Below are 26,841 nucleotides of genomic sequence, written 5' to 3'. Positions count from 1 at the left end.
GCGAGCTCTCGTGAGCACTAGTTTCCTATCTCAGCACCCCCAAGGGTCAGCACCTACACGCCGGCTCCCTCTGCTACCGCGGGCCGGAACTTTTGTCGATAGGAACGGGTTTGCACAGTTGAGTGTTGTCGGCCGGCGTGAAGGAGACTAGGGGGCCATCCTCTTCCTTTCGCCGTCGCCGCCGCGGAGCGGAGTCGAGCCGAGCTGATTTGATCGAGGAGCGCGGTTACCGGACGGGCTGGGTCTATGGTCGCTCCGCGGGCCGCTCCGCCGGCTGGTGCTTTTTTATCAGGGCAAGCTGTGTTCCATGGCAGGGAACTTTTGGCAGAGCTCCCACTAGTAAGCGATCTTCCGTCTTCTCACCTGGGGCCGGTTTTTGGGGGGGCTGTGAGGACGGGGCCTGTGACTCCCCTGGGCCTGGATCCCGGCTCAGTTCCGAGTGCCGGGGTCCTCATGGGAGACCGCAGCGGCCAGAAGCAAGATGCGCTTTTCTGAGGCGACTCCCCTCCCCGCCCCCAGCCCCAGTTTCGGGGAGGGAAGGATCTGTGAGGGGGAGGGGTGGGAGAGAGTTTAGTCTCCTGGGAAGGAACGTTTCGGAGTTTAATTTCGGATTCTTGGTTTAGCTAGGCCGCGGGGGGTCGGATAGAGTGGGCACAGGTACGGGAGGTGTGACTCAGCTCAAGACTGTGAGGCTACCTGTTCAGGACAGTTGTGGCGTGCTTTTGCCTGGGATTTCTTCGGGTGATCGGCGTCGTGGTCTTTTGTCATTCACTGTATATCTTGAGTGGATTCAGTATTATGAGGAGAGGAGAGAGTCTGGCTTGTTTCTGCCTACTAACCGCTTCTTGCCCGTACTTTATGTCTAGATGGAGTTTTATATTGATAAGGTATAGGGCAGGTGCCCTCTAAATTTATCCATTTCATTAGCCTGTGCTTTATATTTTGTTTTAAAGGCCTATTTTTCCAGTGACTTTGTTTACCTATTTCTTTAACCTTTTTCATGAATAAGTTCTTGTTTCTGTCAGTGACCATGTGAGAGCTAGAATAATATTAAAAACATTTATCCCTAAATACATTTGTTTAAGTAGGCAGGAAGGTGCGTCATGGGGTTAATTGAACATTGAGTAGGCTTTCCACTGTATAGTTGAAAGATGAACAGAATTTGACAAAGAAGGTATCTTAGTATAATTTTTTATGCTAAGAAAGCATTAGTAAGTAATTTAAATTTCGATTCTGTGAATAGGATCTGTTCCTGATGTTCATTTTTTAGCCCTTCGCAAGGAGAAAAAAAGAAACAATGAACTCGGTAACCTATTTAAGGAAAAGCAGGTTTTCCTCTTGCTATAAAGTGATTCTGTGGAGATGACATGTTAAAGAAGCTTTACCACTGATCATATGTGTGTGTGTATATATATGTGTGTGTGTATATATATGTATATATATGTTGCATTGTTTTCACACACTGAAATATTGCTTGGGCAAAATTAAAGTATCGAAAGTTTAGGTATTGGAGTTAGAGCTCCTGAAAAAAAAGTTTAGGTAGTGGAGAAGAGATATTCTGATAAACTTTGAAAGAAGCTGAGAGAATTGACAAGTAGCTGACTGTTGATTTTTCAGTTTTTCAACTTAAAAAAAAGATCCTGCCTTATTTTCAATAGTGTTCTCATTATGCTTTCATTTATTCATAGCATTATAAAAACATTTTTTCACTTTTCAAATATAAAATTATTATAAAGTTAAGTGTACTTCTTTGAAACTGTTCTTTCCTCCCAATTCAAAGAGTCCTAAAAGAAGGGACCATTTTGCCTTGCTCAAATCCTTTGAGCAATCATGGAGTTTCTCATCTGGAGAAGGTAGCAAGTGTAGAAGACAAGACAATTCTGGAAAAACAAATGAAAAGATTATGAAAGGCCATTGTCTTAGGTGAATTTGGTGAAAGAGGGCAATTAACATTAAATATGCTATAGCTCATGCTTCTAAGATGCACGTTTTCACAGTTTAACATCTTTGAAATCAGCATGGCAGTTTCTTTCATAGCATATGAAATAACGATGAATCCTAGATGTAATCTTAAATTTGATGAAATGCAGTATTTATAAATTTTTTTAGTTTATCCTCCATACAAAGTTCTGTGAGGAAAACTCATAAAATGTTTGTGAAATTTATCTTTTTAAAAACATAAAATGACTCTGTGGGGATGAAATTAATTAGCAAACCACAGTGTAGTTGAGGTAGAACAAAACACAGTCTGTGACCAAAATGAACTAGAAGGGCACTAAGTATTTGCTGGTTGATTGAATGCATTAATGAACAAGTAACAAAAATAAAAACTACAAAACTAACTGTGGATACTTTATTGTGTGAAAAAGGAAACAAAATACAGTTACTTACTATCTAGAAAATAACATCATAATAGTACCATATATGGAATGTAACCAAAGCTTGAATGTATTAGAAAATCAATATCCTGAATAATTGAGAGATAATAGAAATATTCTATTTAATAATATTAAGAAGGAAACATGAAATAAACCTAAAGAAACAGAAAGGACTTAAAATAGATAACAACGATGCTAATATATTAAAAGGAAAAAAATTATAAAAGCTCATTTTTAGAGTAAACAAAAACAGTAGACCAAACTACTGCTAGTTAAATCAGGGGAAAAAGGAATGATACAAAAATACAAAATTAGGAATGAGAAAAGTAAACCCAGGGGTACTTTTGGCTTATCTCCAGTGTTTTAAATTTGAAAGCCAAAGCAAGTTAAGAATATTACCCAAGAGCTATGCGTTATTTCATGGGTAAATACTTTCCATCTTTCAAGAGAACCTCCTTTTGAAATTGTTCCATTTCATACAGAAAGAAGAAAAGCTTTCTAATTCTCTTTATGAAGCCATGATAACACAGAAAAATCTAGCAAAGGGAACACTAAAAACAGTCTCACTTTTGAATATTGATGCAAACATTGTAAATGAATTATTACCAAATGCAGTCTAACATTACATTGAAAGTATAAAACGTGACAGTGGATTTTATTATAGAAATATAGTCAATATTAAGAAATCTATTAAGCAGTAAAGGTATTAAAAAACTAATACAATTCAACATTTATCCTTGACTAAAGCTCTTACTGAAACAGAAATAGGATGCTTCCTTAACATGAAAAACATTAAGCATCAGCAGTGGTGAAACATTGAGATAATTAGGGTGCCTATTTAAGATTTTACCAATATGCTAGTCAATACAATTGATACAAAGGAGATATAGAAAGAAAGACAAAACAGTGACAAAATTATCAATACGTGGAAATAAAATTAATGAGAAAACTCAGTTAATTGAGAAGTTATTAGAAATAATAAAGGTTTAGGAAGGTGACCAGTTATAAAATGCAAAAATAAAAGCTTTTAAAAAATGGATAGGGAAGTATAATTTACATTAGCAACAGAAAATATACAGAGGGAAAAATATAAAGAAATATACAGAACCTGTAGGAAGAAAACTTTAAAAGTCCATAGTGGCACATACAGATTTTAATAGAGTTTGAATTCTTGGTAAGATGTCATTTCTCCCTATATGGATCTTTAAATGTAATGTAATCACAAAATTTGAATGGATATTCTTCATTAGGACTCGACATAATGCTTCTAAAGTTTAGGTCTTAGAATAATAATTGTGATAGAATAGTCAGAAATTTTCAGAAGAATAGAAGGGAGTACTTTTCATATCACCTATTAATTACTTAATTTTCTGTGTTTTAAAGTAGCACAGCATATGAAGAAGAAAAAAATAGGAAATTATAAGGAAGATCCAAATATAATGATAGAATTATAAATCAGCAAATACCTTAGCGCATTTGGATAAGCATTTGACAAAATATTTAGCTGGATCCCTACTTTATACTCTGTACCAAAATAAATTCCAGATGGATCATAAATTGAAGGAAAAAAGCCCTTAAGGGTATTAGAAAATATGGGTGAATTGTTTTTTATGTTTTTGAATCAGGAAACGCCTCGCTATGCCTGACAAACATGGAAGTAAAAGGTAGATTTAAGTAAGTGATTCAGATTTCTGTATTACAAATAAATACTCAGAGATATTTAAACTTGGGGGAAATTTTGCGCTTATTTGACAAACAAATGATTTATTATTCATACTATACAAATTTTAGATCAGAAGAATCTCTTAATCATTAAAAAAAATCGGTAATCCCATTAGAAAAATGGTCATATTAGAATTAACATTGTACAAAAGAAGAACTGTGTTTGACCAATAAAGACATGGAAAGATGTTTAACCTCAAAAGTAAACTACAGGGAAAAGAAACAGTGACATACTACTTTGCCTTTAAGTTACAAAGTATTTAAAAGCGGCAGTAAGCCCTAGGATGTTTTTTTTTTTTTTTTTTTTTTTTTTTGACAGAGTCTCACTCTGTCTCCCAGACTGGAGTGCAGTGGTATGATCTCAACTCACTGCAACTTCTACCTCCCGGGTTCAAGCAATTCTCCTGTCTCCGCCTCCCAAGTAGCTGGGACTACAGGTGCACGCCACTACATCCAGCTAATTTTTGTAATTTTAGTAGAGACGGAGTTTCACCATATTGGTCAGGCTGGTCTCAAACTCCTGACCTCAGGTGATCACCCACCTCGGCCTCCCAGAGTGCTGGAATTACAGGCATGAGCCACCACGCCTGGCCAGGATTAAATATTATAAGATTCACTCATGAACTGTCAATACAAATGGAAATTGGTATAATGTTTTTGGAGGGTAAACTGACAATGTGTATCAATAAGTTACCAGCAACACTGACCCATTAATCCTACTTCTGGGAAGTTATTTCAAATATATTATTAATCAAATATGCAAGGAGAATTACAAAGATATTCATTAAGAAGAATATCCAGGAAAATAGTAGCAAGAGAGTATTTTTTATATCAGCTATTAATTACTTAATTTTTTGTGTTTTAAAATAGCACAGCATATGAACAAAAAAAAAATAGGAAATTATAAAGAAGATCCAAGTATAATGATAGAATTATAAATCAGGAAATACCTCCGTGCATTTGGATAAGCATTTGACAAAATTTTAGCTGGATTCCTACTTTCCACCAAAATAAATTACAGGTGGATCATAAATTGAAGGAAAAAAGCCCTTAAGGGTATTAGAAAATATGGGTGAAAAATGATGACCTATATTTCCATCAGTGGAGATTGGCTAAATAATGATCCATCCATAAAGCTGTATAAAAGAATGCTGAATAACAAGTTCATTGACATAAGACTTCAAATACATATTGAATGACAAACACAGGTTCAAGATAGTTTTTTCTTTGAGTCATGTCAATTTCATATCTGGTTAAAAATAGCACACCTGACTAGGCAAGAGGAGGAGGCTATCAGTGTAACACATTCTGAGGCAGTTTTTAATATAATTAGATTTGTGAAGTAAGGAAATTAAATGCCATAGTTACCCATGAACAGCTGGAAAACAATATACTTCCTCAAATCTAAGCCACCATCAATTGGTGCCAAATAATTCCACCATTATCTTATATCACTAAGAAAGAATAAACATGCTGCCAATTAAAACACGAAGGCATCACAGATTGTAAGACATATCTTGATATCAGAGCCAGAATCGATGAAATACAAGCTAGTAACAGACTAAGGAGGAAGAAGGAAAAGATTAGAGCAGAATTTTTTTCAGGACGTATTTACATTTATTAGTGAGATAATTCTTATTAGTCACATTTCAAGAAATGTGAGAAATAATTGTCTTTAAGGTTACTTTTTGCACTTTGTACTTCTCAGAATATGAACAATTGTGTTCAATCTTAGAGTGTTTCCTCTGACCTTGCTTGTTGATTTTCTGTAACATGTCTTTTCTAGTTTGCAGTGGATTTTGGATAAACAAGATCTGTTGAAGGAGCGCCAAAAGGATTTAAAGTTTCTCTCAGAGGAAGAATATTGGAAGTTACAAATATTTTTTACAAATGGTAAACTTTTTAAAAAATTGGTTCAAATTGTATAGTTGGTTACCTCTGAATAAAAATGTCTTTATGTGGTAATTTGTGAACTGTTTTAGTGCATACCTAACATTTTTATTTATACAGGTATTCTTTTTACAACGTATTCATTTATCTTTCTTTTTAGTGATCCAAATAAAGTTTTTTTGTGTGAATTTTACATATCACAGGCACTCAAGACAATTTGAAAGTGTTACCTAATCTCCCTAAGGCTTTATAATAATTATTAGACCCAGTTCAAGGTTGGCTAAAGCAAAGTACTTTGAGGATAAATGATTCTTTGGATTGACATCCTATAGTGATCATTTCTCTTAGAACTTTGCTTTGAAGGGAAGAGGATGTAGGGATAGGTCTTTACTCTGACATGTAATAGGTTTGTCACATAATTTTTTTAACTTTCAGTTCACTATTTTGTAAACTTACCTCTTTTTTTTGAGGATTCATTATGGATTTTTATTTATTTATTTATTTTGGTGAGCTGTATAAAGCTAAGTGTGGTGGCTCACACCTGTAATCTTAGCACTTTGGGAGGCAGAGGTGGGCAGATCACTTGAGGCCAGGAGTTTGAGACGAGCCTGGCCAACATGGTGAAATTCCCTCTCTACTAAAAATACAAAAATTAGCTGGGCGTGGTGAGGCACAAGAATCACTTGAACCTGGGAGGTGGAGATTGCAGTGAGCCAAGATCGTGCTACTGCATTCCAGCCTGGGCGACAGAACGAGACTCTGTCTCAAAACAACAAAAAAAGTGGTAGTATTAACAAGTTTCATCGGTGTCTAATATTTTCTTTTTATATTTATTATAAAGATAATATGAAAAGCATTAAAAATATTTAGAAGATAGATGGGAAATACTTATTCAACTCCATCAACGGATGAATAATTTTTTGCTGTGGGGCAATTTCTGTTTTGTTGTTGTTTTGTCGTTATTTATGCATACCTATATATTTCTTAACACATTTGCAAATCCTAGTATTAGACAACTGTGACTCACATAGACCATGTGTAGGTTTTTTCCTTTGTTAAAAATGAACATAATTATGATTTAACCACATGGAAGTTACTGTTCAGTGTTAATATATAATGATACCAGAAGATACATTTAAAATTTCATTATTTACCTTTTAGTTATCCAAGCATTAGGTGAACATCTTAAATTAAGACAACAAGTTATTGCCACTGCTACGGTATATTTCAAGAGATTCTATGCCAGGTAGGATTATTTTTAATTTATTTTATTTTATTTATTTGAACTCTTATCTAATGTTGATGAACCTTAGCACAGTGTAAATGAATCATGTGTCTACCATAGAGTTATCTTGATTTTTCCCAGTGTGTTTTCTATATGAATAATATTTAACTTTGTTTTATCATATTTTAGGTATTCTCTGAAAAGTATAGATCCTGTATTAATGGCTCCTACATGTGTGTTTTTGGCATCCAAAGTAGAGGTATAAAACAATTTTCTGTTCTTCATCAAAGTGTAGTCAATGTATGTTGGTTAATCTGCCCCAGTTTTCACATTGCCTATGTAAAATTAATAAATGGTAATTTATGCAAAATACTGAAATTGTACAAAATCAAAGAAATATATACATATCCTTATATATTCACTTAACAGACACAGACAGCACTTACTGTGTACCAGCTGACTTAATCTTTGTAACAAACTGGAATACATAGTAGTAGTATTCCCATTTTATAAATGAAGAAACTCAGACAGAGATGAAGAACTTGCTTAAGATTATATAGCTAGTAAGTGTCAGAGCCCGTGTTTGAACCATGGGAGTCTCGTTACCAATCCTGTGTTCTTAACTACTTTCCTCTGCTGCCTTTGAGACATCTATTGTTTGGCACTGAGTAGTATTCAGTAAGTACCACAGCTTGCCTACCATAACCTGAGAATGTCCCTTATCCTTCTCATCCATATGCTTATCTTCTCCTGTCTTCCCTCCCATCATCCTGATGATTGGCTGCCTACCAAGCCAGAAGGAAGGCAAGGATTAGGGGAAGCTATAGCTATGTAGAGTCTAACAAGTAAAAGTTGAGGTTGTGAGCATAGAGAAATTAGGTAAGGGAGAGAAGATAGATAGGAACTTGCAGCAGAGACTGAATTTCTGTTCAATTTTTTTACCTTTGTAGTGTTTTTGAAAGAGCTCAGCTAAAGTCCAGAAAATAATAGCAGATATTGGCTGTTTTTCATAAGTAATTAATGTAGTCTTTGGTGGTGTGAAATCTTTGCATTATGTTTCTATTTTTGGATAATGTCTTAGAGTTGTATTCTTAGAGTTGTATTCTTGAATATTGAATGTGATTTTTACCTAGTAAGTTTACATTCTTTTTGGCACCCACTTTGATTTAGTTTTGTTTTAGCCATGATTTAAGATTATCCATGACATCTTCCCCAACTATTACCTAAATAATGACAATTGACTCTGTTAGAAATAATATTAAGACAAGCTTTCTAGAAGTTTATGTTTTCTAATTGTGAGTGGTAGTTTAAGAAGGCAGAATCAGCTTTGTTTTTGTTAAGTTCTTTAATGGAAAAGAAAATGTTTATTAAAGGTCCTTATTATGGATTGAGTTTTCTAATTCTAATAATTCTATGTAATATTTGATTTTATTTAAATATTACCATGTAATAATTTAATTTTAAGTCTCTTAAGCACAGGCAGTATGGAGGACCAAGACCAAAAAATCTTTATAAACATTTAATCTTATAGATTAATTTGAGGATTTTAATCTATTGTACTTGTTAAATATTATTATTTGATTTACTGAGTAGAACTCTGTGATGTGATTTACTGAATGAAAGTTTTCCCTTTCAATTTTGGATAAAGAATTATTCCTAGGCCGGGTGTAGTGGCTCACACCTGTAATCCCAGCACTTTGGGAGGCCGAGGCAGGCGGATCACCTGAGGTCAGGAGTTTGAGACCAGCCTAACCAACATGGCAAAACCCCGTCTCTACTAAAAATACAAAAATTAGCCGGATGTGGTGGCAGATGCCTGTAATCCCAGCTACTAGGGAGGCTGAAGCATGAGAATCGCCTGAACCCATGAGGTGGAGGTTGCAGTGAGCCAAGACTGTGCCACTGTACTCCAGCCTGGGTGACAGAGCAAGATTCCATCTCAAAAAAAAAAAAAAAATTATTCCTGAGAAAGAGAATGTAGTCTTTCAGATTTGGTTGTAGCATTATTTTTTTTTTTTTATCTCTGTGACCAAATCTTTCTGTATTTTCTCTAGTTTTATGGAAATTGTATGGAAATCTCATTTAAGAACATGTCTCAGGCTTTTACTTTTTCTTTTCAGTTATAGTTGGAGGTTTAAATGTAAAACAAATATATTAGTACACATACATTTCCCCTACACAGGATAAGGATGTAGGCTGAAGGTATTTAAATAGATTTTTAGTTTAGCTCCTTTTGTTGGATAAGAAACCAACTCTTGATTTTTTTATTTTAAAATGAAGTGAAGGCTTTAGAACTCTTATGAGGCAATAAATGAAACAGTATATATAAGGTGGATCATAATAAATTTTAGTATTTTCACAATGGTCGTTGTTCACTTGAAAGAGGAAATGGGAACTGACTTTGGAAGTGTTACATAATTCCTATCTCCCTGTTCTAAAAAGGATAGTAACTGTTTATATGTTTTTTTTGTGTGTGTGTTTTTTAGTTCTTTTGGTGATTAATTAAGGTTTATCTTATTCACAGATTCGACTGTTTTATCATAAAATGGCATAAAGTATCTGTTAGTACAGGTTGAATTGAATAGGAAACATACTTACTATTCTTGCAATTAAGTATAGAGTGTAAACAATCTTCTTGGAAACTAATTTAAATGCAAAAACTGACACTGTAACCTTAAGGCTTGGTTTCTAATTTGGTACTTTTTATTGTTATTAAATTATAAAATTATTTTAAAATGTGTCTTAAGTTGTAGCAATTTGGGGGAAAGGTAATACAGGCAGAATATCCCTAATCTGAAAATCCTAAATGCTCCAAAATTTGAAACTTTTTGAGGGCCGACATGACATTCAAAGGAATGCTCATTGGAACATTTTGCATTTCAGATTTTTAGATTAGGGATGCTCAACCAGTGTAATGCAAAATATTCCTAAATCAGAAAAATCTCTGATCCTTAGCATGTCAGATAAGGGGTAATCAACCTGTACATTTAGGGGTTTAAGTACTTCACGCCTCAAGTAGTTAGAAGATGAACAGATTGTAAACAGGACCAAGGAAATCCTGTTTTGAATAGAGTTCAGATACCCTTAGATTCATTGGGTTAACATGTACCTGCTTTTCTTTCTTTAGGAATTTGGAGTAGTTTCAAATACAAGATTGATTGCTGCTGCTACTTCTGTATGTAAGTGCAAAAAGTATATCTGCTTTAAGGATGTAATTCTAAAGAAAGCTCCAGAGTACATAGATTTTTTTTTTTAGTTTATGAGACATATGAGAGATTGGTTGGCTTTATTAAATTTCCTGAGGATACCTTTATGTCTAGTGTATTTGGCAAAAAATCAAGCTAAAAAAGGTTTTTTTAAAAAGATATAAATATATTACTTTTAATGTTAAAATGGATAGTAATTATCAATCCAAAAACATCAACTCAGTGGCTTTTAATCTTATAAGAGTAAAGAAAAAATTCTGTTTCCGAATTTTATTGTATTTTATTGTTTTCTAATGGCTATTATGTCATTCTTATGGGTAGATATTAATATCTATGTGCAAACCCGTTCCTGGGTTGGGTTGTTATGAGGACCAAATGAGTAAATATTTATAAAGCTTTTAGAACAGTGCCTTGCTTAGTATGTTACTTTGCTGAGGCTGCCGTAACAAAATGCCACAGAATAGGTGCCTTAAACAACAGAAGCATATTTTCTCACAGTTTTAGAGCATGGAAATCCAAGATCAAGGTGTCTGGCTATTTTTACATGGACCTTTCTCTGAGCACACACACTCCTGGTTTGCCGTCTTCTTGTGAGGACAATAGTCTTACAGAATTAGGCCCCACTCTTATGTCCTCATTTAATCTTTTTTTTCTTTTTTTTGAGATGGAATCTTGCTCTGTCACCCAGGCTGGAGTGCTCACTTCAACTTCCGCCTTCTGGGTTCAAGTGATTCTCCTGCCTCAGCCTCCTGAGTACCTGGGACTACAGGCATGTGCCACCATGCCCAGCCCATTTTTGTATTTTTTAGTAGAGACGGGGTTTCGCCATGTGGGCCAGACTAGTCTCAAACTCCTGATCTCGTGATCCACTAGCCTCGGCCTCCCAAAGTGCTGGGATTACAGGTGTGAGCCACCACGTCCAGCCTGTCCTCATTTAATCTTATCCCTTTAAAGGCCCTCTCTCCAAATACAGTCACATTCTGAGGTACTAGGAGTTAGGGCTTCAACATACGAATTTTGGAGGGGGACATATATTGGTCCACAATATTCAGTAAACTTTAGGGGCTATCTTCATCATCATCATCATCAATGACAACAACATCATTATCATTGGAAAACACTGTACCAATGCAGTGCCATTGGTACCAAGATAAAATACAAGGAATTTAAGGACAAAAAAAGACACATAAAAATATTAATACAGAAGGAAATAAATAGTATAAGAGAGCTACAGAGAATGCTGTGAATGTTTCGGGTGGGAAAAGATTGTTTCATGAATCCAGAAAGGATTAAGTAGAATTTGGTGAAGGAAGTTGAACTGGGGAAATGGAAGAGATAGACAGTCTAAGAACACTGAATAGTTTAGTCAAATAGGGAAAGCTCATGAGTTAGATTAACTGAATGGTGAGTAAGGAAATAGTGGGGAAAAATCCTTACCTGACTAACATCAGCTAATAGAGGGCCTTCGATGCTAAATGAAGGAATCTGCACTTTGTTCTATTGACAGTAATGAAAGTTAGTTAGTTATCTGAGACGGAGTCTCGCTCAGCCACCCAGGCTGGAGTGCAGTGGCACGATCTTGGCTCACTGCGACCTCTGCCTCCCAGGTTCAAGCGATTCTCCTCCTCATCCTTCCTAGTAGCTGGGATTACAGGTGTGTGCCACCACACCAGGCTAATTTTTGTATTTTTAGTAGAGATAGGGTTTCAACATTTTGGCCAGGCTGGTCTTAAACTCCTTACCTCAGGCCTCCCAAAGTGCTGAGATTACAGGCGTGAGCCACTGCACCTGGCCAGTTTTATTTATTTTTACACGTGAGGGTAATGCCAGCATTGTGCATTAGGAAGGTAAATCTGACCCACCTCAGCCTCCCAAAGTGCTGAGATTACAGGCATGAGCCACTGTGCCTGGCCAGTTTTATTTGTTTTTACACATGAGGGTAATGCTAGCATTGTGCATTAGGAAGGTAAATCTGACAGAATTATGTAAGATGAATTGGAGGAGAGGGCAGGTAGAATTAGACAAATTTTGAAGTTATTTACGTCCCACAACATGGATGAACCTTGAGGACATTATGGTAAGTGAAATAAGCCAGTAACAAAGACAAATATTGTGTGATTACACTTACATGGAATACTTAGAGTAGTCAAATTAATAGAGATAGAAAGTAGAATGGTAGGGCTGGAGGAAGGGTGGTATAGGGAGTGATTAATGGGTACAGAGTTTCAGTTTTGCAAAAATTTTGTGTATCTTAACACAATTTAAAAACAAAAACCTTCTGAAATACAGTAAAACTGCAAACTGTATTGAGTGCTGTCACTTACCACAGGGTGCTGTGAGAAATAAAACCTAACAAGTTTAAAGTGGAAAAAATAATTTTTAAGTTGCTGAAGTCATACCAGTGAACACTAATGAAGGCTTAAAATAATATTGGCAGGCAGCAAGAAGAACAAACGAGCCAGATTTGAGCGATAGAGTCAGCATTTCTTGTAAAAAGAAGGGATTTAAGAAGAGTCAGAAATGTGTTTTGAAGTTTTTTTGCCGGGGGTTGGGGAGCTGAAGCTGGTACTGAAAAAGAGAGTAAGTGAGTTCTGAAAAGAATTAAATTTAATCTTTGACATTCTAAGTATAAATATGTTAGTAGAACATCCTCTTAAAAATGTGAGGCCAGCAGTAGAAATTTGGAATTTGGTAACATTTAAGAGTTGTACAGGCCAGGCATGGTGGTTCCTGCCTATAATCCAAACACTTTGGGAGGCTGGAGCAGGAGGATTGCTTTAGAACAGGAGTTCAAGACCAGCCTGGACAACATGGCAAGATTCCAGCTGTGCAAAAAATTAAAGAAAAACTAACTGGGCTTGGTGGCACACACCTGTAGTCCTAGCTACTCACCTGTAGTCCTAGCTACTCAACTAGGCTGAAGTGGGAGGGTTGCCTGAGCCCAGGAGTTCAAGGTTGCAGTAAGCTATGATTATACCACTGCACTCCAGCCTGGGCAATGGAGTAAGACTCTGTCTCTAAAAATAAAAAAAAAGAGTTGCACAATGTCTTATGCTGCTTAGAAAAAGACGTGAGCCAAAGAAAAAAACAGATCTTTGAGAGAGAACATAGTGTCATTAACAATGTGGGGGTGGAGGTAGAAGCCAGATTGCAAGGAATTAAGAAACGAATAGGTGCTGAGAAAGGAATAGTCTAACTATATTACAAATATATGAACAACTTCAATGAAGGGAATTGGGGGAAAGGTGCTGACATAAGTAGCTTTGGAAATGATTAGAGTATAAAAGTAAAGGCAAAACGAACTACACATAAGCACTGTACTCTAGTTGATGAAGTTATTACCCATGGGTGTACAAGTTAACAATTCTGATAATGCTATACATATATATGGGAATTAAACAATTACATAAATCAGTAGCAAATGTTTGAGAGCCGGGTTTCTCGTTGTTGGAGTGGGAATTTACAGATAAGCAAAGGGCTGGAAACAGCATGAACTCGTGTACCTTAATACAATATAGATGGTTACATATAGAAATATTTATAGATATGTGTATATACATGGGTTAGTGTGTATATTTTTTGGCTTTCTCAGCTGAAAGAGTCTGTAAGCAATGACATACCAGTAGCAATGAGCTCACCTAGTACCCATATCTTGGTTTCTAATATCATTCTCCAATAAAAGATACCAGGGCTCCTTGGAGAAATGGCTGATTCTAGGACTGGGGCAAGAAATACACAAGATGGACCTGGACCATCTCATAATGCCAGTAATAAAGAAGTACTCAAAACAAACAAGAAAAACAAAAACCTACATTGATGAGGATATGTCAAAAGGATATAGGAGCCAACTAAGAGAGCTCCCACTGACCAAAGCTGAAAGAATTTGAGCATCAAAATTTTAAAAATAGCATTGGATAATAACTCAAAGTATAAACTAAATATCCATGAGTCCATACTGATATAAATAAATGAGGGAGAAGAGACATGTCTTCCATGCTGAAGAATTCCAAATAATGTATGTAACTATTCTGCCCTCAAGTAGAGGGAGCATAACTCCCCACTCCTAAGGTGCTAGCTATACATGTTAACTTCCTGCTAGTGTGTACATATGGAAAGGGAGGAAAAAATTAACTTTACAGTGGGGAAACCTGAGAAATACTGCCTTAGCCAGGCGATCAAGGTCAGTAGCAACAGTGATAAATCACATTAATATCATGTATCATTGATGTGATATGATGAAGATGGAACTTTATCTCAGTGGTCTTCCTGTCAAAAACCCATTTTCTCTAGTCTAATGAGAAAAACATCAGACAAATTCCAGTAGAGGGGCATTTGACAAAATACTTGACTGGTACTCCTAAAAACTGTCAAAGTCATCAAAAACAAGGAAAGGCTAGAAAACTGTCACAGCCAAACAGTCTAAGGAAACGCATGACAAATAAACGTAATGTGGTATCCTAGATAAGACCCTAGGATAGAAAAAGGACATTGGTACAAACTAAGGAGATCTGAAAAAAGTACAGAGTTTAGTTAATAATAACATTTCAATATTGGGTCAGTAATTGTAACAAATGCGCCATACTAATGTAAGATGTTAATAGTAGGGGAAGCTGGGTGAAGGCATGTCTTGTCCACTTGGACTAATATAAGAAAGTACCATAGACTGGGTGGCTTTCACAACAGACATTTATTTCTCACAGTTCTGGAGGCTGGGAAGTCAATAACGGTGGGTATAAGAGAACTGTGTATGATCTCAGTGAGTCTACAAAAATAAAAGGCAGAGGAATATAATTAGGTAGAGTTTGTTTTGCTTCTTTCAAGGGAAATTTGAGCATATTAGTATGTGATGGAAGATTTGCTGAAGGAGGAAAGGTTAAAGATGAAAAAAATTAGTAGGAGTTATCAATTGAATAGATGATAACAAGTGTATAAGTGGTAAGACAAACAATAGAGAGGAGGAATGTATTTTTCTCCAAGTTGGAAGAAAAGGATTAAAAGATAGAAAAAAATGCAGAGCAGTTTTAGCGTGGAGTAACAGACATGTGACAGTATCAGGTAAATATATTCCCAATAGAGGTGTTAGGTGTCAAGGTCCAGGGGATAGGGATGTAGATTTGTTTTATATAGAGAGATAATTTTACTTTGTTGATTGTCTACCATTATATAAGAACCTGTTGTGCTGGTATACTTTACATCACAAGGATTTGTAAAACTCAGAAACCTTAATAGGTACGTCTTAAATTTAAATAAAGGAGAGAAGAAAGGAAAGATTATAAATTTACTAATGTCAAGTTTAAATTGTTCTAGGTTTCAAATCCTGGCAGATATTACACATCTAAATTAGCTGTAGGGCACTTAATTTGCAAAACAAATCATTTTGAAAATATAGTGCATAGAAGAAATGGAATTTCTTTCTTTTTTTTTTTTTTGAGATGGAGTCTCACTCTGTCACCCAGGCTGGAGTGCAGTGGTGTGTTCTCAGCTCACTGCACCCTCTGCCTCCCGGGTTCAAGGGTTTCTCCTGCCTCGGCCTCCCGAGTAGCCAGGACTACAGGCGCATGCCACTACACTAGGCTAATTTTTGTATTTTTAGTAGAGATGGGGTTTCACCATGTTGTCCAGGAGGTCTCAAACTCCTGACCTCAGGTGATCCACCTGCCTTGGCCTCCTAAAGTGCCAGGATTACAGGCATGAGCCACCATGCCTAGCCAGAAATGGAATTTCTTTTCATTTCAGTGAGATCACTTGGGCTTTGTACAAATGGTAGCTGACACCAAACTTTTTTTTTTTTTTTTTTTGAGACAGAGTCTCGCTCTGTTGCCCAGGCTGGAGTGCAGTGGCGCAATCTCGGCTCACTGCAAGCTCTGCCTCCCGGGTTCACGCCATTCTCCTGCCTCAGCCTCTCCGAGTAGCTGGGACTACAGGCGCCCGCCACCAGGCCCGGCTAATTTTTTTGTGTGTTTTTAGTAGAGACGGGGTTTCACCGTGGTCTGGATCTCCTGACCTTGTGATCCGCCCGCCTCGGCCTCCCAAAGTGCTGGGATTACAAGCATGAGCCACCGCGCCCGGCCGACACCAAACATTTTTTAGGACCTGTCAGTAGTTACTTGGTTGAATTAAATGTGCCATAATGGCTTGAATACAGTTTTTCAAATAGTACTTATATGTATATGCTCACACCATTTTAAGGAGATGGGGGATTGGTTAACATTGTTTTTTCATTTGTACTTTAGTGACTAAACAATAAAGTAATAGATAATAGAGTACTAACTTTATGTGTTACTACTACTTTATGAGTAACTTTAGAGACCTTTGCACATATATTAATGCTTTTATTAAAATAAATATTTGATAAATACCTGGTCATTGTAAAAAGTTTAGAAAGTGCACATTAGTAAAAAGTTCTTAAATCTCACAAATAACCACTGTTAACATTTTTTTGGTGTACTATCCTCCCAATATTTTATATGTATATTTTTTACCAATTGTATATATTGTAAACACATATATAACCCCTGCGTTCCTTCTAAGCTCAGTCACTGGAAAACAGAAGAATACCATTCTGTAGCTGAAAAGATTTTAGAAATGATAAAAGCCAGTGATTTTTTTTTTTCCTGATCTTTTTCTTTTTTAAACATCAGAACCCTTTGTTAAGGTAGTAAATATAAAATTGAAGCTGTGTAGAGTGTCCTGCCACCCAGTCTTTCCCCTTCCCTGAAAACAAATAAAAATCTGGGTCCCTAAGTATTGCCAAGAATTCCTGCTGAAAATAATTTTGCTCTACCCTCTAATATTCTGCTCTGTTAAAGGAATTTTGAGTTAATTTATTTCCCATTTTCTCAGTTTAAATTTTTTTTTTATTTTCTGCAGTAAAAACTAGATTTTCATATGCCTTTCCAAAGGAATTTCCTTATAGGATGAATCATGTAAGTATATGGTATAAAATGGAACACTTATCAAAGCTATATATAAACTAGCTCTATTTTATATTAGACTAAATTTAATAGTTTCCTAGAAATGGCAGTTTCAAATATTACATAAATACAGACATCATGCTAAATTAAAGCTAAATAGCTTTTACCATTTAAAAAAAATACTTCATAGTAGTGATTATCAACCCTGGCTGCTCATTAAATCACCTTGGGAACTTGTAAATAATACTGATGTTGGATCCTTTCCAGAACAACAAAATCAGAATTTTCAGGCTTGGGGCTCCCAACATTGGTACTGTATAAAAGCTCCCAGGTGATACTACTACTCAGCTGGGATTAAAAACTAATGGAACAATATGAAATATAAGGTGAATTTCTATTGACATTCTAGTGGTATGTCCTTTTTCCACCTTGCAAGGGATTTGTTTATTCTCTTTAAGTTACATTTTTTTAATTAAGTAGAAATAATTGTATTTTTGCATTTGCTGAGTAGAAAGTATACTGGAAAATCTGATGGTTTTACAGGATATTTTAAATAAAAGTGAGTAATAAGAATGATAGTGAGAAGCTGGCTTTTCCTTACAAGGATTAAAATCCTTATAATCATAATTGCATTTATAATATAATAGTAATTTTTTAGTGCAGATATTTATTTTAATATAAACTATGTTTATTGTCTGGATTTTTAAAACTTTTTAGTAAAAATTTTTGATAAATTATTATAATGTCTGTAATTTATGTTAGATTAAGTGGACTTATCTAATTTGGTTTCATATTGACATTTCATTTATAATCTTTGTTTTAAACAGATATTAGAATGTGAATTCTATCTGTTAGAACTAATGGTAAGTAAATCTTCTGTGATTAATAGATTAAAACATTTTTAAATTAAATGAAGTTGGAAATTATTTAAAGAAATGATTTTAGAGAGGTACATTTTAAAACCATCCACCTGATATGTGATGGTGAAATAATGGTAGCCTATTTATATTAGCATCTAGAGTCTCTCTGAAGCCTGTAAAATAATTTGTATATCCTACTTAGGATGGGAAAATTTTTCTGTTCTATAGTAAGTAACTATAATGAAAGGATTACAAACAGACAAGTCAGGACATTAAACCACTGTAAATTATGTGCACAATTTGTGTGTGCGTGCAGTGTTATTTAAAGATAGATTATGTCTTTGGCAGAATTCTGCTCCTCCAGTTGGGAATTATGAATTTATAGGCTAATAAGAGGTTTCAGTGTGTTGCAGATGTGACACTTTGAGTCTCTAAGGGAATGAATGGATGCTGACTGACTGCCAACCGATTTACCAAGGTATATTCCAGAGAGAGCACTGCCTTCATTATTATAGTAGAGTTTAGGGCTGTCATACTGCTAGCTTAAGAGAATAAAAGGGAAGCAAGCATGAGTTAGTGAAATTCACTTTGAAATACACAATTACAAATCAGTTGGGTAATGATAACATTTTTGTGTTGTAATAAATCTGTTTTTTATACATACACATTTTTTAAACTGTTTCTAGGATTGTTGCTTGATAGTGTATCATCCTTATAGACCTTTGCTCCAGTATGTGCAGGACATGGGCCAAGAAGACATGTTGCTTCCCCTTGCATGGTAATTAGAACAGAAGTTATTAATAGTGTAACATGTTATTAGATAGGAAGGTTGACAATTAAATATGAAGTTCAGTATTTTTAAAGTCATTAAACTATTGCCCCAAGATATTTTATGTTGAGCAAAATACCACTTGTTGAATTTTAATAACTATAGTGGTGTAAATGCCAAAATGAAAACAATCCTAAATTATTATCTGTTCCATAAATATACCTATTAAAATTTAATTTTATACAAAACACAGACTGTTAACATAAGAATTAAGACTGAAGTTATCTTTAAAGTAATCAGAATACTTTTTGGTAGTATGCAACATACGTATAAATTTACTGTATAATTTCTAGTTTTTTAATTTGATTTTTCTGATTTTTAAAAAATTAGAAAAATGTGTTTATAATTTGTTATGAGATTTTGAAGTTTAAAATATATTTAGCTGTAATTTTATTCATTGATATGTGCTTATTTGTTGTCACATTCATGTATCCATCCTTTTGCCCTGATGTTTTCACTTTTATAGCTGTGCTTCAGTAGCATAAAAAGGAAATAAATGTGTGCAAAGATGGGAAATCTGGCCCTCTCTGGAGGAAATGTACAATCAGATGAGGTAGTTCTGCTTTCAGTAATAATATGATTTACATTTCTATAGGAGGATAGTGAATGATACCTACAGAACGGATCTTTGCCTACTGTATCCTCCTTTCATGATAGCTTTAGGTATGTAAGCATGGTGTGCCTTTATGAGTTAAATTGTTATAAACTTATTTAGGTCATCCTAAACTAAATTTCACCCTATTGTACTTTATGTTTTTATGTTCCATGAAGTAATAGACTAATCCTTGCATGTGAGCTTTCAATAATATGAACTGCAACTGTCACAAATCAGGATTATTATTCCCCCACCCCCTTTTTTGGTAAGTTTTTTTTTTTTTTTTTTTGAAACCATTCAAAATAGTTTTAATCAGTGTCTGCATAGAACATATTTGTTTGTTTAGAGGGAAAAGTTCAGAATTAAGCCAGCTAATATTAGTTGTAGCATGTAAAATAATTGGGCCTTTCATATCCTGAGCCCAAACAAATACTCAGAGGTTGAGTAAAGGAGCATCTGTGGTCCATAATGCTTGGCTGGAGGAAGAAGTTAAGTACATTCATTCTACTGTCTGTGGAAAGCAGTGCTGTAATGGGTGGCGTCAGATAGTCCTAGGCTTAAACTTTACTTCCTTTACAATTGTGGGAAAATTATCTGACCTTTCCGTGTTTGTTTCCTTAATTGTAAAATGGAGAGAATACTAATAATTCCACTGAGCCATTTGAAGAATTAAATGAGATAGGTTGTAGAGCACCAAATAATGCCTGTTATATATTGGGTACTTGTTAATTTTTGTTCCTTTTCCTTCTGTTGATTTTTTTTTTTTTTTCTTGAGATAGAGTCTCACTCTGTCTCCCAGGCTGGAGTGCAGTGGTGTGATCTCAGCTCACTGCAACCTCTGCCTCCTGGGTTCAAGCGATTCTCCTGCCTCAGCCTCCTGAGTAGCTACAGGAGGATTATAGGTGTCCACCACCATACCTGGCTAATTTTTGTATTTTTAGTAGAGGCAGGGTTTTGCCATGTTGGCCAGGCTGGCCTTGAACTCCTGACCTCAGGTGATCCGCCCTCCTTGGCCTCTCAAAGTGCTGGGATTACAGGCATGAGCCACCGTGCCCAGCCCCTTCTATTGATTTTTGTAACTCCATCCTCTTGATTTTCCCCTCTTATTTTCCATTGGTTTGTCTTTGTTCAGTTGTTCAATTATTCCATAAATGTTGATGTTTCTTGGCCTTCTTACATCAGGGCTGACAAATAGGTTATACTTACACTTCTGTATTACTGGCAGTTCCCTGAAAGGACCATTTGAAAGGATTCTGAAGTGGTGTCTTACCCAGTGGGTAGGAATACTGGGATCTGCATAGGTAGGAAGCAAGGGATAACAGAACATGTGTCACATCTTTGCCATCCCTACTGTCTTCTTCTTGGGTACTTTCACTGAGACTCATGGCTTCTACTATCACTTACATGCTGAAACATTTAAATTTCTTTATTTAGCCAAGATCTTGCCACTTGGCAGTTCTTTATATCCATCTTTGTTTTACATAACTCCACTTGGCATCCCACCAGCACATCAGACTCATGATAAGGATTGAGCTTATCACTTTGTCCCAAAATGTGTTCCTCCTTTTAATGTCTTTGCCAGTTTGGTGAATAGCACTAGTTATATGCCTTAGTTGGAAACCCAGCAGTTAGGCCCTTTCATCTCCCTCAATACCCACATGTAGTTGTTTATCAATACATTTTGTGCCTTCCTCTCGATTGTTCCTTCTGTAATCTCATAGTCATCTTCTCATTTCTATCCATGTTACCACAGCAGTCTCCTAACTGGCTTATTAGCCTCCAGCACTCCCATCCTCAGAGAGCCTATCTATCCTCCAAACTGTTGAGCTAGGCTAATGGTTTCACCTGGGGATAATTTTGGCCCGAGGGGACATTTGGCAATGTTTGGTTTTAGTTGTCACAACTAGGGTAGGGTGCTACAGGCATCTAGTGGGTAGAAGCCAGGGATGCTGCCAAGCATCTTGTAGTATTCAAGACAGTGTCAAAGAATTGTTCAACCTAAGATGTCAGTAGTGCCAAGATTGAGAAACCCAGAGCTAGCCGAATTCATCTCCCAATTGATACACATACTATTCTCTTCTCCCACTTTCATTTTTTTTTAATAAGACTTGGCTTAGATATCACCTCTTCAGTGACCCTCCCCCCACCCTTTCAGCATCACCTCAGTCTAGGTTTAGGATGCTTCCTCAATCTTCAGTGTACTCTATGCATGCCCATGTTAATAGCATTGTCCACTGTATTTTAATTTCCTGTTTTTATCATTTCAGTCCTTTGGTTTTTTAACCCCTTCTTGACCTAAGCCCTACTCAGAGCTTTGCTTGACTTAGGGCAACCAGTGTGTCAGTTGACATTTGAGTTGCTATTTGCCTAGAATGTCATCCTTAGCCAAGACATGGATAACCAGACCAAGGAGTATAACTTAAGCTGGGGCGGGTTCAGGGTATCCAGGCTGCTCAGTAGAAATTGTTTTAGGCAAAATTATGATGTAGATTCTTCTCTTTTGTTAGTTTATATTGTATATAACATATATAACTAATATTGTATACAGTATATTACATTTTTTTTCTAACCTTTATTTGATTACAACACTGAATTCTGTAAGGATGTGCCCAGCTTTCACACAACTTGATCATGCGCTAATAATGAAAAGGAAGAAAAAAGGCCAGGCAACACTGCTTTTAACTGAAATGTGGAAACATAGTCAACATTGTTAAAACCTAGTGTATTAATTGACATTTTTGTTTGTTTTGTTTTGTCACACTGACTTCTGGTGCAGTTTAACTGCTACTTTGTACACTACTCAGGGATAACTTCCCTTTTCTGCTCTCCTCATTGGATGTTTTTCCTCTTTAACATGCCTGACTCTCAAGGCAACTGCACCATGAGTAGCACGCAGTGAGGACCAGATGTCAAGAACTTGATGTAATCTAGTAATTTTTTCTGTCTCGGATTACATTGATGAGATGGTCAGTGGTAACTCTCATATGTAGCTGTTTAATTTTTTTTTAAGAGTGTTGGAAAATACACAGGAAATAGTGAAAAATCTTTGTTAGATCATATATTCTGTGTTTGCAGTTAAACATGGACAGTTGTCTCTCATTTTCATTTCAGCTTGCCTACATGTAGCCTGTGTTGTACAGCAGAAAGATGCCAGGCAATGGTTTGCTGAGCTTTCTGTGGATATGGAAAAGGTATTCTGTAAAATTCCCTTAGTTGTATGTAAACTTAAATGTTTAAAAATTAATGTCATATTTACTTATCATGAGCCTAAAATCTTGTGATGTCCACCAGGCTAAGAAGATTATTGATTACAAAATATTAAGAAACATGGGCTGGGCATGGTGGTTTGTGCCTGTAATCCCAGCACTTTGGGAGGCCTAGGTGGGCAGATCACCTGAGGTCAGGAGTTCAAGACCAGCCTGACCAACATGGTGAAACCCCGTCTCTACTGAAAATACAAAAATTAGCTGGGCGTGGTGGCATGCACCTGTACTCCCAGGTACTTGGGAGGCTGAGACAGAATTGCTTGAACCTGGGAGGCAGAGGTTGCAGTGAGCCAAGATCATGCCACTGCACGTGAGCCTGGGCAACAGAGCGAGACTCCGTCTAAAAAAAAAAAAAGTTTGGTAGGAAGAGTTAATGCTGATTATTAAGTTATATATCTCTTTTCAGTTTAGGATTAAACAGAATGGTAAACTTTTGGTTTAATTGGTTGCAAAGTAGCCTCTAATTCCCAGGATTATTTTAAAATCTCCCTGGTAACCACTGAATACTACTGTGAACTTCTGTAACATAGCCTATCTCCTGGCAGAATGGCTTTTGCTGTGTTTCTAGCTTTTCTGCTCAAGTGTTAAATGCATTGAAATTAATCCTAAGGTTAGGTTCTACTCAGGTGGGAAAAAAATGGCTAATTTGGAAACTAGTTGTTTCAAATTTGTAGCTGCCAGTTTTTGAGCACCTTAATGTATGTGTAGTTAACAGAATCAAAACATCTTTTGTGCACTACCCCCGATTAAGTTGTTTAAAATAATTTATACTAGAGGAGTGTGCTCTATAGTGGTATATTCCTTCATGATTAGAACCTTTATTCTTAGTATGTTTCAGTTTAAAAGATATCATCAGATGTAAGGAAATCAACTGCAGAGATAGATTAGAATGGACAGTGCACACATGCTGAAAAATGAGAGGCTAGAAGGAAAATCCTAAACAGCACTGTGGTGAAAAATACTGCTTTCAAATTTATCAGGATTTAAGGACAGAGACTATTTACTGTTTTCTGAGGGTTGTGTAGTAAGTGATGTATGCTCTTTATATAAGAAATGTTGCTTGTTTTTGCCACTGAGAACTTTTCAAATATTTTCTTCTAGATTTTGGAAATAATCAGGGTTATTTTAAAACTATATGAGCAGTGGAAGAATTTCGATGAGAGAAAAGAGATGGCAACCATTCTTAGTAAGATGCCAAAACCAAAACCACCTCCAAACAGGTACTTTGTAGACTTTAATTATTGATGTCATTGAATTATATATCATACTTACCATATTTTTTTTAGATTATGTTGTTTTGTAGTTTTTAAAACATTTCTTCCAAAACTTCATGATCCATGTTAATTTTATTTTTTAAATTTGTGATTTGATTGAGAATGTCTCATTTAAAAAAATCACTAATCTGATTAGTAACTTTTCCTAATGCAGTGGAGGTATATTACAGGTATCTCTCAACATATGGTCATATACCATAAATTTAAAGCTGACAGAATTAGACAAGTTCATCTGAAATTCAGGGCAGAATTCAGAACTATAGTAGTTTCATGTCAGTTGGATTCTGTGCCATCTTTTTTGTTTTTTTTTTCACTGCTGGCTATTGTCCTGTTTTATAAATTTCAGTAGCAATTTTCAAAAATTTCAATGAATGATCTGATATTGTAAAGATAAAGAATTTTGGTTTTTAAGTGATCCTAAGATCTACAGCACATAAGAATATATTTTTGCTAAAAATGAATCACCTGTGCTAAGAGAGTTTTTTTTATTGTTATTGGGGTGTGTGTGTATGTGTGTTTTAAGTAAGATCTGTTTATTTAGTTCAGTGGTTCTCAGCCCTCACTGTGTATCAGTTCATTTGGGGCAGGGAGAAAAAGTCAGAAGGGAAATAAAGAAATGCCATCCATCTTAATTGTTTCTTTAGAAAAATGATTGTTATATAACAAGATAGATTTATGGATTGCTACTGATAAGTTAATGTTACAATTTGGAAAAAGTTAATATTTTATTCAAGGAGCTGTTTAAGGCAGTCATTCAAACAGCTACCTTTGGATGCATTTTTTGCAGAAATTCCCTGAGTGATTCTCCACTAGTGGCAGGGCCTGAAGCTGCAAGATGATGGTGGACAAGATAAGGCAATAATCCTATTGCCAAAGTTACTGGTATTTTCAGTTTTAGTTATTTTTAAGTATTCAGCATTTTTATTTTAAGTATTCAGCATTTTCCAGGAAATTACCATATTTCTTGCTGACTTATAAAGGTTTGCTGTATTTATATATGATTTTATTATGCCTTTGGACAACAGTTTTGGTTTTTTTTTTGTTTTTGAAGAACACTTCTTATTTTTCATAAATAGTAGGAATAGGATTTTATATGTAAGATTTAATTTTATAGGAAATTTGTTTAGAAGAAGCTGTAATCTCTATGTTGAGTGATACCTGTAATAACAATGAAATCCCATACTCTAATTTAAAGTTTTTGAGTATATATGGACACTAACTTCCAGAATGCTTGTTATATGTGAGGGCACAAAGTTATATAAGAATAAAAACATAAAACCAAATGTTAGTCTTCTGGATTTTAATTTTTCACATGTCTTATAATGAGGAATGTCTTTGTTCTGTATACTTGTGCCACAGAATAATGAATTTAAAAGTCAGTAGGCTTATCAGGGTGTAAAAATGGATCTTTTAATTGGTATAAAATCTCTTTCTTCCCCCATTTGAACAGTGAAGGAGAGCAGGGTCCAAATGGAAGTCAGAACTCTAGCTACAGCCAATCTTAAAACATTCCGAAGAATTCCATAGTGGACCACTTGGAAATAAACCATTGGACAGATTTCAGTAATGTCTACAGTGGAACACAAATGAAAATGAATAGCTTGTTTCTGTCAAGCATATTGGAAAGTGATTTTATTTTTGCAAAATAAGTTTTTCTTTATCTAATATGATTCTAGTACATAATTGATTAAAATCTCTTGATTATAAATGTTTGGAAAGGTTCTAAGGGGACCTACAGACAGACATACATAGACATTTCAAAATTAATAGCTTTTGATTAGTATAATATTTCTTAATTTGGATAATAGAAATTGTAGCTTTTTATTAAGCCAGGAAACATGAAGCATAATTTGTTTAAAATTCTCTTTGGTCACTGAGGGACCAAAAAAGGACGTAAAATTTACAGTCAGTCTATGAGGGTTTTTTCCCCTCCATAAGTTTAACTTTAAAACTGTATTTAAGGAATCAAATCTTACAAAATCCTGGAAGATTTTGGTAATGATGTTGATAATTTCAGGGAAATTAATCAAGTACCTATATTGATTTAAAAGTGTATTTTATTCAATAGTTTGAGGATCTTGCCATGGAAGATACTAGCCCAGCCTAGCAGAAAAGTGCAATATGTATAGCATACTTTGACATTTTAAACATGATAGTCCATAACCATTTTGAAATGCTGGGCAAACTACATGAAGTTATTTATAATTAATTCAAAGCTAATCAGGCATTTTGAAAGCTTAATTGGATTCAAAAACCATAATGTTGGAATTTGGTAAAATTTTAATGTTGATTTTTACTGTGAAAAGTTTTTTATAAGATATACACACCCTAGTTTAATGTTGTGTCTTGGTGTGGATTTACAAATTTACTACAGGTATTCTGAACCAGGAACACAATCAGGTTTCAGGCCAGTTTGATACTGGCTGTCCTTAATTCTAATATGAGAGTAGGACATCATACTAAATGTTATGTCAGTGGGACTGTACTGTCTGTGGAACTTAGCAAATTAATCATTTTCTTCAGACTTGAAGGAGAGTGATAAATAAAATTTGGAGTCATAGGATATTGATGCACAATTTAAGGATTAAACATTTTTAATCAATTGTGGATGATGGCTTATTAAATTAAATGTTGACTTCCTAGTATAAAACTGCAAGAATAAAAGTAACTTCTCCAGCTGTA

The 26,841-nt window shown here is 35.3% G+C and overlaps 1 protein-coding gene across 2 annotated transcripts; it reads left to right on the top strand.

The window, feature by feature from the left end:
- On the top strand, positions 1-26,841 carry CCNC (cyclin C). Of its 2 annotated transcripts, none has more exons than XM_030809496.1 (12): positions 1-339; positions 5,887-5,993; positions 7,152-7,236; positions 7,405-7,474; positions 10,343-10,394; positions 17,292-17,347; positions 18,163-18,198; positions 18,882-18,973; positions 19,620-19,687; positions 22,731-22,810; positions 23,987-24,105; positions 25,610-26,841. In XM_030809496.1, exons 1-12 carry the CDS (start codon positions 308-310, stop codon positions 25,662-25,664), a joined length of 852 nt encoding a protein of 283 aa, XP_030665356.1. In that variant the 5' UTR covers positions 1-307; the 3' UTR covers positions 25,665-26,841. The 2 variants fall into 2 exon arrangements, with proteins under 2 accessions (XP_030665356.1, XP_030665357.1); XM_030809497.1 differs by lacking the exon at positions 25,610-26,841 and adding an exon at positions 24,947-25,442.

Source organism: Nomascus leucogenys, chromosome 3 (genome assembly GCF_006542625.1).
Source record: "Nomascus leucogenys isolate Asia chromosome 3, Asia_NLE_v1, whole genome shotgun sequence".
Taxonomy (NCBI): domain Eukaryota; kingdom Metazoa; phylum Chordata; class Mammalia; order Primates; family Hylobatidae; genus Nomascus; species Nomascus leucogenys.
The sequence above is the reverse complement of the archived record's forward strand: the minus strand, read 5'-3'. Positions and strand labels throughout refer to the sequence as shown.